This window comes from Podarcis vaucheri, assembly GCF_965113315.1.
Source record: "Podarcis vaucheri genome assembly, chromosome: 3".
In the NCBI taxonomy this organism is placed as follows: Eukaryota; Metazoa; Chordata; class Lepidosauria; order Squamata; family Lacertidae; genus Podarcis; species Podarcis vaucheri.
This window is the reverse complement of record NC_138761.1, coordinates 9,605,561-9,624,225: the sequence shown is the minus strand read 5'-3', so window position 1 is coordinate 9,624,225 and position 18,665 is coordinate 9,605,561. Positions and strand designations below refer to the sequence as shown.

At 45.5% G+C, this 18,665-nt stretch overlaps 1 protein-coding gene across 3 annotated transcripts in view; it reads left to right on the top strand.

Annotated features, from left to right (window-relative positions):
• Window positions 1-17,148: 17,148 nt before the first annotated feature.
• REL (REL proto-oncogene, NF-kB subunit) overlaps window positions 17,149-18,665 on the top strand; it is a 54,831-nt gene continuing 53,314 nt past the window's right edge. For 2 of the 3 annotated variants that reach the window (XR_014218172.1, XM_082217616.1), the window contains exon 1: window positions 17,150-17,355. Coding sequence is in view for 2 of the 3 variants with exons in the window: in XM_082217616.1 (XP_082073742.1) it covers window positions 17,349-17,355 (7 nt within the window). In the remaining variant the exon portion in view is untranslated. Of the gene's footprint in view, window positions 17,356-18,665 lie in introns of all 3 variants that reach the window. The other variant, XM_082217617.1, reaches the window with a different exon arrangement.

The window sequence follows — 18,665 nt, the reverse complement described above, 5'->3', positions numbered from 1 at the left end:
GTGGTGCTTCAGGTTAAGAACAGTTTCAGGTTAAGAACGGATCTCCGGAATGAATTAAGTACTTAACCCAAGGTACCACTGTATTCTCTTTGGGTCAAAGACTGATGACTTTGTGAACATACCCACAAGGAGATTATAAGCCCCCAGTTAAGGGGTTGGGAAGAGAAAATGAGTAACAGCAGTGAAGTTTGGTAGCTGCAGTAGGAGAAACCAACTTAAATATTGGCACCTACCCACAGAGCACAGACATGATAGCCTGTGCTAGGAGCGGTAGGAGGCAAATGGGTTATTATTTATTTGCATATTTATCATCAGCACTTTCCTACTAACACATCAAAGCGGCATACAGCATGCAGTCACAAAATCGGCAAAAAGCATCTATTAGGAACAGAATTAAATACCAGTTGGGCTTTGAAAAAGAGAACATTCATATTGCAGGGGCCTGCATAAACAAAATAGTTTTCAAAAGATGCCTGCAAGATGAGAGGAATGGTTATTTGCTAATATGGATCAGGAGGAAACAGGAGCTCAGCCAAACCTGAAATCCCTTAATTGCTCTTCTCAGAATTTGAATGCATTCAAAGTGAAAGCTCTTTGGGAATATTGGCTGTGTTTCAGCAAGCTACAGCTTACTTTTGTAGTCACGCCACAGGAACTATTATCGGGGTTACCTACTTTTACTTATCTAAATATTGGGATGGGGGAAAGGGAAGAGCTCCAACACTTCCAGAACGTAGCTGTTTTGCAGATGGGATTCAAGTGGCAAATTTAGGTCGCCCAGCTGAAATGGATTTTCTGCTCTTGCACAACGGAATCCACTTCCAAAATAAATCGGGTTTCTCCCGCGCCCCATTAAAAGTGATTGGAAAGTGTGGGGCAAACAACTGCTTGATGTGACATCATATAGCAGCAGTGGGGAATCTCCCTATTTGGCCCTCAAGGCCATTGTGGTCAGGCCAGGCCACACCCACCTGCCTGGACTGCCATACATATATGAAGTCAGGTGTGAATGAACTTTATTACGGTCTCAGACCAGAATTTTAAAAAAGCATATAGATAAAATAGCAGTTAGGATTTTTTTTAACCGATAATTGTTAGAGCAAATGAGGACAAGGAAACAGGCATATGATAAAACTTCTGGATAAAATACAAGATTAAACACGGATAATGGATGGGTAAAAAACTGATAATTAAAACAGATAAGAACTAAAAACAAAGACACGCAGTTAAAACAACTGTAAGAGCATAAGAACTAAAAGACTCGCAGTTAAAACAACTATAAGAGGCTGCAGAGTAGAAGCCTCTTAAATGGAGGACACTCACAACATTAGAAACTGCTGTGCAAATATGGTTAAAACAGACAATTAAAACAATGTACAACACTAAATTTAGCAACTATGTACAACAATAAACTGTCCCAAGGAGTTGACTCAGAATCACCCATGGAACCGTGTTTGGGGCTTTTCATGCCGGACTATTTTGAGTTGGGGGGTGGTCTGCGCCTACAGATCCAGTACACAGAATCTGGCGACCATCCAGGTCATCTTCTGATCTTTGCCTTTGTCAGGTGTGGGGCAGGTCAAGATGTAGCTGGGGCACAAGGGTTTGCAAGCACTGCAGTTCAGCTGAACCTGCACATCCTGTCTGTAGTGCCCTGAATGGCTCTTTGCAAGGCCCGACAATCAGCTAAACATTGCAAACAATCAGCTAGTCATTGTAGAGGGCTCTGCCCAGCATTTTGAAGCTCCGAGAGTCAGCTGATCAAAGCACTATGCACCACACTGGGCTTTGCAACCTCAGGTGATTGACAGGTGGACCCACCCCCCCTGTCAAACCTGTCCCACAACAGTTGGGGGAAAATAAGGGTCCAGCTTGCAAGACCCATTGTACAACCCTCCCCACAGACAAATCAGGATGAGCATGAAATCTCACAAGCTTTGTGCAAATGAATCAGGACGATTGCTCAATAACCAGGTTGTCTGAAAGTGACCACCAGGGATGTTTAACTTGTGTATTTCCAGCAGGGCCCATGGGTGAGTTGTTTTGCTACAAACAGCTGTTTTTATAGCCTTTACAATGGATGTTGAGAAGACAGCACTGCATGGCTTGGAGTCCATGTTGTTCATTACCATGGTTTCCTGGCGGTTCTCATGCCACACTCATCTCATGCTGAGAAAATGTACAAATCAAGCCCTCGAGGCATCAGTCCCACCAGCTTTTGACTAAATAGATCAGGGTGACCTCCTTTGTCAGCATGTCTTCTAAGGCTGCCATTTCAGAATCCTCACTCCATGAACACTGCAAGCTAAACTGGAGTAAAGGTAAAGGGACCCCTGACCATTAGGTCCAGTCTCGACCGACTCTGGTGTTGCAGTGCTCATCTCGCTTTATTGGCCGAAGGAGCTGGCGTACAACTTCTGGGTCATGTGGCCAGCAGGACTAAGCCACTTCTGGCGAACCAGAGCAGTGCATGGAAACGCCGTTTACCATCCCGCCAGAGTGGTACCTATTTATCTACTTGCACTTTGACGTGCTTTCGAACTGCTAGGTTGGCAGGAGCAGGGACCAAGCAACGGGAGCTCACCCCATCGCGGGGATCCGAACCGCCGACCTTCTGATCGGCAAGTCCTAGGCTCTGTGGTTTAACCCACAGCGCCACCCGCGTCCCTTCTAAACTGGAGTGCTTTCCCCAGTTGGTAGTTTATAGTTTCTTTGCCTCTTCTGTGTGTGCTTTGGAAGACTGGTACAAGATATAATCTATCCTTCCCCATTACGTGGTACTGGCTTAATGCTGCAATAAAAGGCGCATCACTGTGATGCCATGGAAGTGCTATAGCTAAAGAATGGAGGAAGAAGCTGGACGGCTGTAGCTTTGTCTGCAGACGGTTTCAGGTTCAGTCCCTAATCTCCAGGTAAGACTTTGAGGAACTCCCTTCCTGAAACGCCGTAGTAGACAATATTGAGCTAATAGTCTGACCCATTGCTAAAATAGATGGAAAGGTATGAGAGATGAAATAGCCCCATTATTATTATTAATTTATTTATTATAACACCCTGTACTCACAGGTCACAGGGCGGGCCGTTCACAGTAGGATAATATCTTCATACAATAGGATTGTTTTTTTAGAGGAGGTAGATTATTGGAAGTGAGTGCCCCAAATACAGGTTTCAACAAGCAACGCTTGGATCGAGCCCAGACTGATTTCTCCTTGCCAGCAATGGCGTTGAGAACTTCAAGAGATAACCAAATGAAAAGAAATGTAGTCTGGGGAAAATGAAAGTTGTGTCATGCGTGGCTTTAAGTACTCTTCATACCGTGTGCCACAACTGTAATTATAATACTGCCAATCCTACTGAACGAGTAGGGCATTTCCACAGCTAGTGCGCTGAAGCCAAGATTCGGTGTTGATTTGTTTTGACGGGAAACGTACAAATAAGCATACCAACTTGCATATTTCCTCACAAGTTACATAGCAACCTGCGTGGCAAGAAATGTTTAAAAACGAGGTCCTGCGCAGCTCATTGTGTGATCTTTGGTGCTCAGAAAGATGGATGGAAAGCACTTTGCAGGAGAAGGCATAACCCTTCACTTGTAATTGTAATTGTGGTTTTCGTTTAATCTGTATCCTGCCATTTTCAGCAGGGAAGAATCAAAGTGCCCAACACTATTTATATGTTTTGGCATTCCTTTATGACCTATACAGTGGTAACTCAGGTTACATATGCTTCAGGTTACATATGCTTCAAGTTACAGACTCCGCTAACCCAGAAATATTACCTCAGGTTAAGAACTTTGCTTCAGGATAAGAACAGAAATTAGGCTACGGCAGCAGCAGGAGGCCCCATTAGCTAAAGTGGTGCTTCAGGTTAAGAACAGTTTCAGGTTAAGAATGGACCTCTGGAACGAATTAAGTACTTAACCTGAGGTACTACTGTACAGCAAACTTTGCTATTTTTAACTCATGCACCGCTACCAACTCTATATGCCTATTATATAGTTTTGTTTACCATCTTTTAATTCTGGCCGGCTGTTAGAATTGTTCTCTCTATTTTATATACCTTATAAAATGAAATAATAATAATAAACTTTACTGAAGAGGAGGAGGAGGAGGAGCTCCTATCTCTACAGGGCTCGCATTTTCCCAGCAGTAGTTGTGTACTGAATCTGATTTATTGCTGGAAGGATAAAAACTGAACTTTGTGGCTGCAGTTTGAGAGCAAGGTGGGGCTTGAAATATGTTCTGGTTTATTTACGCACTCACCCAGCAGCTCCATGGAAATCAATCACTCCTTTTGAATTGAGGATAGTATTATGGGATTGCTTTACTGCAGAGGCATAGAAACTGGTGGGGGAGAGGGCGTGGAATCAATTTGCAGTTGCATTCTGTTCTCCCGGCGGCCACCCAGAGGTCCATAGGAAGTCTGGAAGCAGAGCCTACGTAAGTGCAAAAGCAGCTATCTCCACCTGTGATTCTCAGCAAATTCAGAGGCATTTGCCCCTTCCAACATTACAATTCCCAGCACCTTTAATAAGCTGGGTGCATGGTTTTCCTATTAGTGATGTATGGAAGTGAGAGCTGGACCATAAAGCAGGCTGATCGCCGAAGAATAGATGCTTTTAAATTCTGGTGCTGGAGGAGACTCTTGAGAGTCCCATGGACTGCAAGAAGATCAAACCTCTCCATTCTGAAGGAAATCAGCCCTGAGTGCTCACTGGAAGGACAGATCCTGAAGCCGAGGCTCCAATACTTTGGCCACCTCATGAGAAGAGAAAACTCCCTGGAAAAGACCCTGATGTTGGAAAAGATGGGGGGGCACAAGGAGAAGGGGACGACAGAGGACGAGATGGCTGGACAGTGTTCTCAAAGCTACCAGCATGAGTTTGACCAAACTGCGGGAGGCAGTGGAAGACAGAAGTGCCTGGCATGCTCTGGTCCAGGGGGTCACAAAGAGTCGGATACGACTAAACGACTAAACAACAACAACAAGAAGCAGCATATGTGTACTTTAAATCTACGGTGTGCACAGCCAAAGTTTCCTTTCACCATCCTCATCCCACCGCCACCCCTGCCCAAATCACAGCTCGTAAATAAAAACATTTATCCAGTCCTTCCTCATCCAAGAGTCTTCCTCAAGTGGATTGGCAACCTATCTCTCTCATTTGGAAAGCAAAACTGGTGAGAAGCTATGAAAAGAATTGCAAACCTTTAAAAAAACCATTTCAAGTGTTCATTAACTAGGATGGCCATGTGCCCTGCTTTACAGAGGACAGGTCTCCTACTTCAAGGCCTGCCTGGTCCAAGTCTGGTTTAACTCCAGAAAAGGAGAGTGGATGAGACCTTGAAGTAGCCAATTACCTCCTGGGCAGCGATTAGCTCCTGATTACAGCCTTCCCCATTATGGTGAAATGTAGGGAAGCTTTTAATGTTTAACAGACCATTGTATTTTAATATTTTGTTGGAAGCCGCCCAGAGTGCCTGGGGAAACCCAGCCAGATGGGCGGGGTGAAGGAGGTGAGGACACGGGGTATAAATACCTTATTTTTCGCCCTATAGGACACACTTTTCCCCCTCCAAAAATGAAGGGGAAATGTGTGTGCGTCCTATAGGGAGAATGCAGGCTTTCGCTGAAGCCTGGAGAGTGAGAGGGGTCGGTGCACACCGACCCCTCTCGCTCTCCAGGCTTCAGGAAGCTCTCCACAAGCCTTGGGAGCCCATGGGAGTTCCCGTCGGGCTCCCTAGGCTTGCGGATAGCAGCTTGCATCTCGAAGCCTGGGGCGCACCCCGAGCTTCGGTTCCCCGACCTGGTTTGGAGGCTGGCAGCCCCACAAGCTTGGGGGACAGCGGGGAGGGGGAACGCCGCCATCCCGCTGTTCCCCGACCTGGTTTGGGCTTCAGGCAGATATCCGCAAGGCATGGGAGCCCAGCGGGAAGTTGTGCCGGTCTCCCAAGGCTTGCGGAGAGCTGCCTGTTCTGGGGGCTGGGGGGGAATATTTTTTTTTCTTTATTCCCCCCCCCAAAAAAACTAGGTGCATCCTATGGGCCAGTGCGCCCTATGTGGCGGAAAATACGGTAATTTATTATTATTATTATTATTTTATTTTATTTACATGCAGGTCTCGCTTTATGAAGGTTTGCTCTGTAAAAATCCCCTTATCCTCCATTTTAATTTCCCACAATGCCCCAGCACAATGCTATGCCAGGGGCATTGTGGGAAATTATAATGAATACCTGCCTCTGCTGGTAGTGCCGATGGTGGGCCCCACCATGTCAATGGGTCTCTGTCAGTTGCCCTGGAATGCAGGTGCTAAGTCAAGTTTAGGGCCAGTGTTTGTTGCCCCTCGCGGCAGAAATACCACGGCCATCACAGAGCCTCCCTTTCCGACTCCTTTTCATGCCCCTTGCCTCTTTGCTTTTCGAGGTTGCTTGCGATGTAAGCCTCTTGAAGTGAGGCTGAAGACATCCACCCACCTGCCCACATCAAAGATAGTACAGCAACAGTGATCTTTTGGCAGTGTGGGGGTGGACAGTCTACATGACATGAAACGTCACCGGCAGAAATCTGAAAATGTCAAAGTATGGCCACGGTTAAGATTTCAGTCCCGGTGGCACCCGCCAGTCAGACTGGGAAGGGACATTTCTCTCACAGCTGCTGTTTTATTTATTTTTGTCATCGCAATCAGCTGTGTGTGTATGCGTGTGCTGTCATCACTCAAGGCAGCAAGCAACGATAAGGTAAATGCAATAAAACACCAACCATAAAGTGGAAAAAATGGGTATCTTCCAGGAATAAAAACAGCAGGCCCTGCCTCGTTTCCCCTCGTGAAAGTGGACCCACAGAGAAACAGGTCTTTGTAACCATCTTGGCCATTGCCTGATCTGCTCCCCCAGTCAGCAAGTGTGTGTCATCAGTCCAACACATAGCAACAAGGGCAGGAGGAGACGAGCATCACCTCCTATTTGCCAAATTATCCTATTTGTATACAGTGGTACCTCGGGTTAAGTACTTAATTCGTTCCGGAGGTCCGTTCTTAACCTGAAACTGTCCTTAACCTGAAGCACCACTTTAGCTAATGGGGCCTCCTGCTGCCGCCGCACCGCCGGAACACGATTTCTGTTCTCATCCTGAAGCAAAGTTCTTAACCTGAAGCACTATTTCTGGGTTCGCAGAGTCTGTAACCTGAAGCGTATGTAACCCGAGGTACCACTGTACCTGAAGGAGGGTCTCCACCCCCATTGTCCACTTTGCATGGGATAGATTACCAAAGCAAGGTGGGGGAGGACACAGCGAACCCTTCTCCCACCAACCATTTCCCCACTCCGTGCCATCTCCCCAAGCAATTACGCATACACACAAACCCTGCAAAGTCTTTTTGAGGGAATTATTCCTCACCAGGAAGCTAACCTGGCTATTCCAGGAATTCGAATCCTTGGTTATATCTTAACACTTGCTGAATCCAGGGGTTCAAAGGGTCTCGTCGTTCAGCCTCCCCCCCCCCCCCCCGTGACCCTACTCAAGCTCACAAAGCTACGTAATACTATTTTATAATATAGGGTTTTTAATTTAAAAAATAAAAAAACAAAAAAATATTTTATTTTTAAAATGCTGCTTTTATTTTCATTTTGATTTTCTTTTAGGTTAACTTGCTTTTAATATATGATCTTATCAGTATGTTCCATATGCTACGTAAACTGCTCAGAGGTTCTGATGATTAAGTTACAAATTCCATTAAATAAAATATATTACACAGTGGGTTTTTTCCTCTGGGGGGACGCAGGGGTACCCTAAACATTTTGTGAATCTAATTTTGGCCTCATTGAAGGACAGTATTTCAATATGAGTAGGAAAATGAGAGTACGCCTTAACATATTTTTTAAAGAAAAAAACACTGTATATACATAAACAGGGTCGCACACACAGTGATTCTTATCTGAAAGGCCCCTGCAAGGTCTCCACCCTGCTGTTTGTCTGGGGTTGGAAACAGTGGGCAGACCCTCACTATAAAGCACATGTAACATACTTTCCAATCTCATGAGTTATCCCCCCCCCAAAGAATCCTGAGAAGGCAAGCTTGTTAATAATGTTGTACGGCATAGCTTGCTGGGAATTGTAGCTCTGTGAGGTGTAAAGGATGGCTCCTGGGGTTTTTCTGGGTAAAGGACTTGAAGGAGCGACTCCACCCCCATCGTCCAGCCCGGACACTGAGGTCCAACTCCAAGGGCCTTCTGGCGGTTCCCTCCCTGTGAGAAGTGAGGTTACAGGGAACCAGGCAGAGGGTCTTCTCGGTAGTGGCGCCCGCCCTGTGGAACGCCCTCCCATCAGATGTCAAGGAAATAAACAACTATCTGACTTTTAGAAGACATCTGAAGGCAGCCCTGTTTAGGGAAGTTTTTAATGTTTGATGTGTTATTGTGCTTTTAATTCTGTTGGGAGCCGCCCAGAGTGGCTGGGAAAACCCAGCCAGATGGGCGGTGTATATATATATTTAATAATAATAATAATAATAATATGGGGATCGAAACCGGGAAAGGGGGGGTGAGAGCTTTGGAATCCAAAGGGTGTATAATTATATGCTGTTGTTTTTTGTTATTTTGTTTTGCAATTAATATAAAAATTGGGAAATCCGTGGAAGGGAATTTGGGTCTACCTTAGAAAAGGGTGTGAAGAATGAGTATCGTTGTTTAAATTGAGGTCTATAAGTTAAAATTGGTTAATTAAGATGAATTAAGTATAATAACAATAAGGTAATAGCTGGGGACAAGAACTTGCTGAGCTAACTATTGGAATTGGAATACAAGAAGCGGAGGTGTGGGGAAGTCAGGGAAAGATGTTAAGAAAATAAGGATTTGAAACTATACCTGTTATTTGTGTTGTGTTTGTTTGTGTTTTTGTGTCTGTTTAAAATTTGTGAAACGTTAATAAAAATGTTTTTTTAAAAAAAAATATTTAATAATAATAATAATAATAAAGTCATGTGCTTTAAATATGCATTGAATGTTCTTTAAATGCTTGCTGTGGATTTGCCCAGAAGTTTGTCGGGATTTGCAGAATGCTGTGTGAGATAGTAAGTCTGCAGGCTTGAGGTTGCTAGTGGATGCAACTGGCTGATCCACTTTCTATGGAAGTGCTGGGTCAGGAAGACTCAACAGCAATGTGCTGTCAGTTGATTGGCTGTCATCGGTTTAAAGGGGAAGCCTGTCCAGCAGTAATTGGGTGGTGTAGAAGAGTGTGGTCAGAGAGAGAGAGATAGAAAGCTCTTCCTATTTGCCTTAAGGCACAGCAAGGTACTCTGTATGAACTGCTCGTGTATTATAGCCTGGAGATTATTGTATATATTTGTATATATATGTAACTCACAATAAATATACTGCACTGCACTGAAGAACCTGGAACTCTGAGCATTTCTGCTAAAGCGCAGCCGGGAATTCGCAAAAAGGTTTCCCTTATAATGGGGTAACCCATAGCTTACTGGGAGAACACATGTTCGCCTTCCGACCTGAAGGGCTCATCTTCCAGCATCAAAACTTTTATATGCCTGTTGTCTTTGTCCATGGGATTTTCTTGGCAGGGATACTGAAGTGGCTTGCCAGTTCCTGCTCCAGGTGGATCACGTTTGGTCAAAACTAACTAGGGACGCGGGTGGCGCTGTGGGCTAAAGCCTCAACGCCTAGGGCTTGCCGATCGAAAGGTCGGCGGTTCGAATCCCCGCGGCGGGGTGCGCTCCCGCTGCTCGGTCCCAGCGCCTGCCCACCTAGCAGTTCGAAAGCACCCCCGGGGGCAAGTAGATAAATAGGTACCGCTTACAAGCGGGAAGGTAAACGGCGTTCCGTGTGCGGCTCTGGCTCGCCAGAGCAGCGATGTCACGCTGGCCACGTGACCCGGAAGTGTCCCCAGACAGCGCTGGCCCCTGGCCAATAGATGTGAGATGGGCGCACAAACCCCACAGTCTGTCAAGACTGGCCCATTCGGGCAGGGGTACCTTTACCTTTACCTTTATCCACTATGACCTGTCCGTCTTGGGTGGCCCTGCACGGCATAGCTCATAGCTTCTCTGAGTTATTCAAGCCCCTTTGCCACGGCAAGGCAGTGATCTATGAAGGGGACATGTTTCATAGCATAATAATAATAATAATAATAATAATAATAATAATATATTATTTATACCCCGCCCATCTGACTGGGCTTCCCCAGCCACTCTGGGTGGCTTCCAACAAAATATTAAAATACCGTAATACATCGAACATTAAAAACTTCTCTAAACAGGGCTGCCTTCAGATGTCTTCTAAAAGTCTGGTAGTTGTTGTTCTCTTTGACATCTGGTAAGAGGGCGTTCTACAGGGAGGGCGCCACTACCGAGAAGGCCCTCTGCCCGGTTCCCTGTAACTTGGCTTCTCACAGTGAGGGAACTGCCAGAAGGCCCTCGGCACTGGACCTAAGTGTCCTGGTAGAACAATGGGGGTGGAGACCCTCCTTCAGGTATACTGGACCAAGGCCGTTTAGGGCTTTAAAGGTCAGCACCAACCCTTTAATTGTGCTCGGGAACATACTGGGAGCCAATGTAGGTCTTTCAAGACCGGTGTTATGTGGTCTTGGCGGCTGGTCCCAGTCACCAGTCTAGCTGCCACATTCTGGATTAGTTGTAGCTTCCGGGTCACCTTCAAAGATAGCCCCACATAGAGCACATTGCAGTAGTCCAAGCGGGAGATAACCAGAGCATGCACCACTCTGGCGAGACAGTCCGCAGGCAGATAGGGTCTCAGCTTGCTGGTAAACAGCTGCCCTGGACACAGAATTGACCTGTGCCTCCATGGACAGCTGTGAGTCCAAAATGACTCCCAGGCTGTGCACCTGGTCCTTCAGGGGCACAGTTACCCCATTGAAGACCAGGGAGTCCTCCAAACCAGCCCGCCTCCTGTCCCCCAAAATCATTACTTCTGTCTTGTCAGGATTCAACCTCAATCTGTTAGCCGCCATCCATCCTATCCTATCCAGTTAAAAGGCTCTTAGGCAGCAAAGCTGGCCTGGGAAAGATCTCTGTACATTAGACATTGGAGAGCCACTGCCATGCAGTAGAGGGCAGATAACGAAATAACCTGCTATAAGCCTGCTTTCTCTGTTTCTAGGTAACAGCCATGTTTTGAGCTATAAACTCACGGGTTGATCTCGTTTAAGGCTCTGCTGCTTTTGGGCTATGAGGAACAAGGAACCTGATTGGGACTCTCCCATTTTCTCAAACGTGTTTGCTGTTATAAATATCCCTCTGCTCATCACTTCCTGTGCTTCGTGTGCATTAATAACGGGTTGTTTCCCCATCCTTTCTGTCGGGTGTCCTTATGAGAGATCGTATCATATATGACATGGACATGTATTGACATGCCAAGGCCCATCTGCACGTGTTTAGGAAAAATAATTGGGTACACTGTTCCCAGGACTTAAAACCAAGCACACACACACACACACACACACACACACACTTGAGTGATTTCATTGTTTTTCAATAATACTGATTTTATATAAGTTACTTGCCTCAGAATCTTGGCGTGCACCATCAGTCAAGTCTGAGGGAAAGCTACTGGTCACGTGATTGCAGAAGATGGGTGGAATTTGATATGGTCCAAGTCTCCCCTCAGGAGCGCTTCCTCTAGGAACAGAGGAATAGCTTTGAAGTTAATATACAGGCAGTTTTATACCTCTGCCAAACGGCACCGGTATAACAGTGAACTACTGGCCAATTGGTGCCCAGGTTGCAAGGAATGGGAAGATAGATACTATCTATCACTTGTGGTGGCCCTGCATGACTTCTGGGTCAAGATTCCCAAAGAAATTTCATCTAAGTAATTTCATCATTTCATCCCAAATCCTGGGCCCATTTAATCATAACACTCTTTACCTCTTCATCCTTTGTGTGCCTTACACATTTTCGACAGTGTATTCCTTTTACTGCTCAGCAATTCTGTCTCTATTTTTGATTTTATGCTTCCAAACCCATTTCTTTTATTGTCTTCTCTAAACACATCTTGCAGTTGGTGATATTGCAACCAATCAGTTAACTTTCCTCTCAACTCTTCAAATGACTTTAACTTTATCGTCCACTTCCATCAACAAGTATATATATGTCGCCCAATCACTTCCCATGTTTTTCTTTTTCACTGCAAAGGCCTCCAATAGTGAAAGCCACCACGGGGTTTTGCGTTCTAGCAATGTTTTATATCTATTCCAAACCTTGTATATTGATTTCCTGAAGCTGCACATCACTGGGAGCTATCAGACCCATTTTTCCTTCCTTCCTTCCTTCCTTCCTTCCTTCCTTCCTTCCTTCCTTCCTTCCTTCCTTCCTTCCTTCTTCTTTTACCTCAGAATTATTACCAGCAACAGTGTGTTTGCTTCGGACTACATTTTCACCTCAGATCACCTCAGAGAGGATAAGGCACATGGGATGCTCTCAGCCTTATCTCCCCTCATCAAGAAACTCCTCCTTACTGCCAATACACCCAATAATGCCAAACAGCAGTACTGAGGAATATTAAGAATATGCTAAGAGTAGTGCTAGTGAATTGATGGTTAGTAATTGGAAGAGGGATCATTTGCCTCCTAACACCAGCTGTGCCTGTTTCTTACAATGTCTGATTTAGCCACAGTGCCACACGCCTCCTTGGTTTCATCCCATTTGGATTATTGTAAAGCGCTCCATTTAATGCGTTTTTGTATGCTATTCTCACCATTATATTATGTTCTGAATTTTGCAGCATTCTGCTTCTGGTGTTATGAGAGAGAGAGGAAAAAACTTCTCTCCATCCACTTTCTCCATGCAATGCATAAAAACAAATACCTGCTTGCATGTTCACAACAGACCTCAAGTTTCCAGAAGTACTAAACCAGGCATCCCCAAACTCGACCCTCCAGCTGTTTTGGGACTACAACTCCCATCATTCCTAGCTAACAGGACCAGTGGTCAGGGATGATGGGAATTGTAGTTCCAAAACAGCTGGAGGGCTGAGTTTGGGGGTGCCTGTACTAAACTGAGCGGAGGGAGCGACAACACATAAAATCAGCGCATCCCATCTCCCCACGAATGTGGATAGGAAACATCAAGACAGATTTGGGAGGTACAAATTTTTAAGTGCTTATGTGTGGGCGGAGAAACACAAACAAGCACACAGAAATAGTGATCTAGATACACACTAAACATCTTCTTGTGGGCACAGCCTTTGAGAGAAGCTACGGCAGTTAAATTGGCCTTGTGTATATTTTGGCAAGCCTCTACCTTTTCAGTTCCTCATCTGTAAACTGGGAACACTAAGTGATGGTAGCTGATAAGAGGCAGAGCTATAAATGTGGAATTCCCGGACTGAATCTGGCCTTTGTAGGTGGTTTCTGGAAAACAATTATCTCTTCGCTTCAGCTCTCGATTTACAGTATGAGGACAATGAAACTGATCTGACTTGAAAGGTTGTTATAAGGATTAAATGAAGACAAGGCTCTGAAATCTCTAAAAGCTTCATCCTCATTATTTATAAAGTTTATAAAGCATATTTGAAAATCAGTCATCAAAAGTCCCAGTACTGTAATTTATGTTTTATGTTATGTTATGTTATGTTATGTTATGTTATGTTATGTTATGTTATGTTGTTATGTTATTTAGTCATTTAGTCGTTTAGTCGACTCTTCGTGACCCCATGGACCAGAGCACACCAGGCACCCCTGTCTTCCACTGCCTTCCGCAGTTTGGTCAGGCTCATGCTGGTAGCTTCGAGAACACTGTCCAACCATCTCGTCCTCTGTCGTCCCCTTCTCCTTGTGCCCTCCATCTTTCCCAACATCAGGGTCTTTTCCAGGGAGTCTTCTCTTCTCATGAGGTGGCCAAAGTATTGGAGCCTCAGCTTCACAATCTGTCCTTCCAGTGAGCACTCAGGGCTGATTTCCTTCAGAATGGATAGGTTTGATCTTCTTGCAGTCCATGGGACTCTCAAGAGTCTCCTCCAGCACCATAATTCAAAAGCATCAATTCTTCGGTGATCAGCCTTCTTTATGGTCCAGCTACTCAATCCCATGATGGAAGCCAAGAGGACCACTGTGACATGGGCTTCTTTGGCACTGCATCTTGTGCAATGCCAAATCTTTTCTTGCTCTTGCCTTTCAGCTGCATATCTCTAAAGAGCAAAGCCACAGGCTGTGGTTTCTTGTTACTTGCTGGATTAAAACAAGCAAAAAGAAAGAAAGAAAGAAAGGGGTGTGTGTGTGTGATAATGTCAACCCAAGAATGGACTTGCATGTCCCTCTTCTAACTATTATCTCACTGAGTCACCTTTGACAGCTTCTTCTTCTTCTTTTAAAAAAGGTCACTGTCACACTTCAAAGAACTGAGGGTTTTGAGGCAAAGTGAGAGCTAGAGGCTGCTAGCTCTTTCATTGGCTCCCTGCTCCTGGGCCTTTTAACAGCATCTTGATCCTCAGACAATAGCAGGAGATGTTGCATCACCTCCAGATTTCTGCAGATCAAGCTGCAATTCTCAAAGGCATATAAGCACAACACCAGGATTAGTTTCTTGCCAGGATCAGCTCCCCCACCCCCACCCCCTCAGTTGCTAGCTGTCTCAAGATAATAACAATTCAGTCATGGATTAACCAGGAGCAAGGTTCCACTTCCCCCCCAATGTCTACAGAGGTCATCCACCAGGGCAACCAGGGGCGACTCAGTTCCATGGCCAGGCTTGGACCCAGATTGGAATTGTTATAAGAAGAAAACTGCTCCTTTTCCCTTATGGGGTACTCAAGAGCCCATATAGAGTCCTTTTGTAGGTTCTCTGTCGGTAGGAGAAAATAACAGAGACCAACCCCAACCAGAGAATATTGAGAAGCAAAGCAGCTAGTAAGCCTGATCTTTATTAACTGTTGCAACAGGGTGTTCCCCCACACACAGGAGAGATGAGGTGGACCCAAAGTCATGCCCATTTTAAATTGCCCATCCTGGAGTACAAGACCACCCCCAGAAACATCATACATACACCACAGAAGGGGTGTAGCCCAAGACACACACCCCCCCAGATACGTCATATCTACGTCACAGAAAAGGCAGTCTACAACAGAAATCTGAGTGCGTTGTTTATCTCCTGTCTGGCAAGTTACCCGATTGCATTATCTGGGTTGTTTGGCCACTCTTTTGTTATTATAACTACTTAATTCCGGAATCTAGGTCACAGGTCACAGGCTAACACCCTGTTCATATCTTGAATGTGCCCTTAAGACAGGGTTTGTGAGGACAGGATTTGTGAGGAAAGAGACAATGGGGAGATTTCCCACTTTGACCTTGCAGAGAAATATTGGAGGTCCATTTGTTCTGTGGGGTTTCAGACATGTGGTTTATATATACAGTTATGAAAATTTATTTTTTTTATATATGACCTTAAAATTCTTGTAACAGAATGAATGTAAATAATCTGTGTCTTCCTAGAATGCCTACAGCTGCCCCACCATGGTCTTTTCCACCACCTTCCTTTAAAATGGAGGTAAGGTAAGATAAAAGTAAAGGACCCCTGGACGGTTAAGTCCACTCAAAGGCGACTATGGGGTTGTGGCACTCATCTTGCTTTCAGGCCAAGGGAGCTGGCGTTTGTCCACAGAGAGCTTTCTGGCTCATGTGGCCAGCATGACTAAACCGCTTCTGGCGCAACAGAAACCAGAGTGCATGGAAACACTGTTTACCTTCCCGCCGCAGTGGTACCTATTTATCTACTTGAGCTGGCATGCTTTTGAACTGCTAGGTTGGCAGGAGCTGGGACAGAGCAACGGGAGCTCACCCCGTCACGGGGATTCGAACCGCCAACCTTCTGATTGGCAAGCCCAAGAGGCTGAGTGGTTTAGACAACAGCACCACTTGCGTCCCACTAAATGGGGGTATTGGCAACTGGCTGTTGTATTCTAAAGGGTCCAGAACCAAGCAGTTGGCTCCCTGTCTGCAAGATTTGATAAGCCGGGAGGGACGGGCTTGTCCTCTGATTGCATAAGGTGAAAATGATCCCACACACCACCTTGGTAACTGCGCTGGGTTGCCTCCAACTGGAGCTGCAACAAGTGTAGAGGCAAGATCACTCCAAAATGTCTCCCTCTGGGAATCAGTAACCTCCCGGCCATCCAAAATAACTCTGCCGTCCAGCTACTGAAGGATGCAATGCAAGCTGCAAAATGTGCTCTTCTGCTGCTGTTGCGATTTATTGGTGCTACTATTTTAATTGGTATTTTTTAATCATTTGAATGTGGTCAAATGCAATATGCGAGCTGCCCTGGGAGGAGAAATTCTGGAGGGTGGGATAAATGAATATAAATTCTCAGTCAGTTTTATTTCACATAGCCAAAGGCTGCCGCAATGTATACAGAATCATTCAACAATTAAAAGAAAATATACAGGATTGCTACAAAAAACTTAAAACATTTATAAAAGCTACAAAAGTACCTTAATATACAAGTTAAGACATTAAACAATAAAATTTACAAGCTAAAATTACCACACGGCCACTAATATATTAAAAAATACAATGTACAATTATATTCGGAGTTTGGTGATAAGTATATAGCTTGATGTAGATAGGGTCAAATAAATTCATCTCCTTTACAGTTGGTGAATAATAAATGAATAAAACCACAATTAAATAAAATAGCCACCCCTGTCTTTTTCCTGGCTCAACTGCCCCCCCCCCCACATAAGCAGAAATGGATTTCTGTCCCCACTGGGTGGAAAAAAAGAGGTTGCTTTTGTCAGAATATTTGGACTATATGATATGTATTTGTATAATTTGGAATACTTAATGTGATTTGATTGGATTGTTAAAATGGAAAATTTAATAAAAAGTATTTTTTTAAAAAAAGAAAATAAAGGGTTGCTCTCATATTAAGCATTCATGATGACACCAGAGTTTTAGCATATTTGCTTAAAAGCTGATTTTTTTGGGGGGGGAGAGGATCACAAAGGGGGGGGGGCGCTCCCCTAACTTGACATTCAGAAAAGAAAGGTTATGGGCTGGGCGGTGGGGCTCTGAGCTCACCGGCACGCCAAGTGAGAAGGCAGTAAGGAGGTGTTGAGGTTTCTGGGCTGTCTAAAGCGCTTTTGGAGAAGGAGGCGGGCAAGTACGTCACCTCGGGGCCAGCCTCTGCTCGTCATCACTCGGGGGAAATTCCCAGCCCTGCGCGGGGTAGGCGGGTGGAGGGATAGTAGTAGCAGCTGGAGTCCGGCGAGAGCCGCCCAGACCAGAAACAGAAAGATCGGAAGGCACAAGCTGCAGCCTGCCAGACGGACAGCTTTGCAAAAAGCAATCCCCGGTCGGGCAGACAACGCCAGCAGGAGGAAGCAGCGCCATGGCTGGTAAGTGATCTGAAGGAAATCAGCCCTGGAAGTGATCTTTTTGGCGCATCTCCGCGGGGCAGGAGCCCAAATTTTGCGCGCAGAATGTCCCGGCTGGGAAAGACCTCTCTCTCTCTCTCTCTCTCTCTCTCTCTCTCTCTCTCTCTTTCTTTCTTTCTCTCGCTCTCTCTCTCTGCCAGAGACCTGAGCTGGAGTAATAATGAAAATAAATTCTAAGAAGGTGGTATGACTCAGAACTTTTTTTTTTTTTTTGCATGTTAGCAGACACACGCGCAAACACACTTTCCCCACCTCAGTCTGAGAGAGAGAGAGAGAGAGAGAAAGAAAGAAAGAAAGAAAGAAAGAAGCACAGCTCTTTGGAGGGCGATAATCCAGTCTGTGAGATGCAGCGGTTCATGTTGCCACATCACAGAACTGCACAGCTGGAAGGGGCCACCATGCTCACCTTTGCAAGCTCCTGCCCTGCAGGAATCTTTGGCCTGACGGTGGGACTCGAACTCACGACCGTGAGGTTAGGAGTCTCCTGCTCTATTGACTGAGATGTTTGGCTTGCTCTGTGGAAGAACACAAGAGCCAGAGGCAAATAATAATAATAATTCATCTGTAGATTTCAGGGTGGTTCACAGCATTAAGCACCTGTAGCTTCTCTTGATCTGGAGATGAAGTGGTTGGAGATGAAATTTGGCTCGTGGCATCTTCTCACAGCCTTAAAAATGGTGCCACCGTCCATTGTGGCTGTTTGCCATGGCGGCTGGGCTCTACCTCAAAAGTCAAGGCAGTATGTCTCTGAATACCAGTAGCTGAGAACTGCAAGTGCTGCTGGGCCCTAGAGTATTCTTTCAGGCTTTCTACAGGAATCCTTCTGGCTACTGTGAGAAGAACAGGAGGCTGAATGGACCAGTGGCCTGATCCAGTAGGCTGTTGTGAAGGTTTTCCTTAAGGCAGGGATGTGTCAACTCCAGCCCTCCAGGCTCCTTGCTGTTGCAGCATTTAGGCAACGCTTTAGATACCTGGAAGTGGTTTGCATGCATTATCTTCGTAATCCTTACCTGTAAGGCGGGTCAGACTCAGCACATCACAGCCTCATTGCAGGTAAGGGGTTTGTGCAGACAGGCCACCTCCTGAACTGAAGCAGGGATTTTAAGTGTAGAATAAGCTCTGTTTGCCGCTGTTCTTTAACAGCCAGCTCTGAGACGTGTGTGGCCACCAGCTCCCTCAAGTCCAACCCCCACTGAATGACAACTATAACTATAACAATGAAAAGGTAAAGGGACCCCTGACCATTAGGTCCAGTCATGACTGACTCTGGG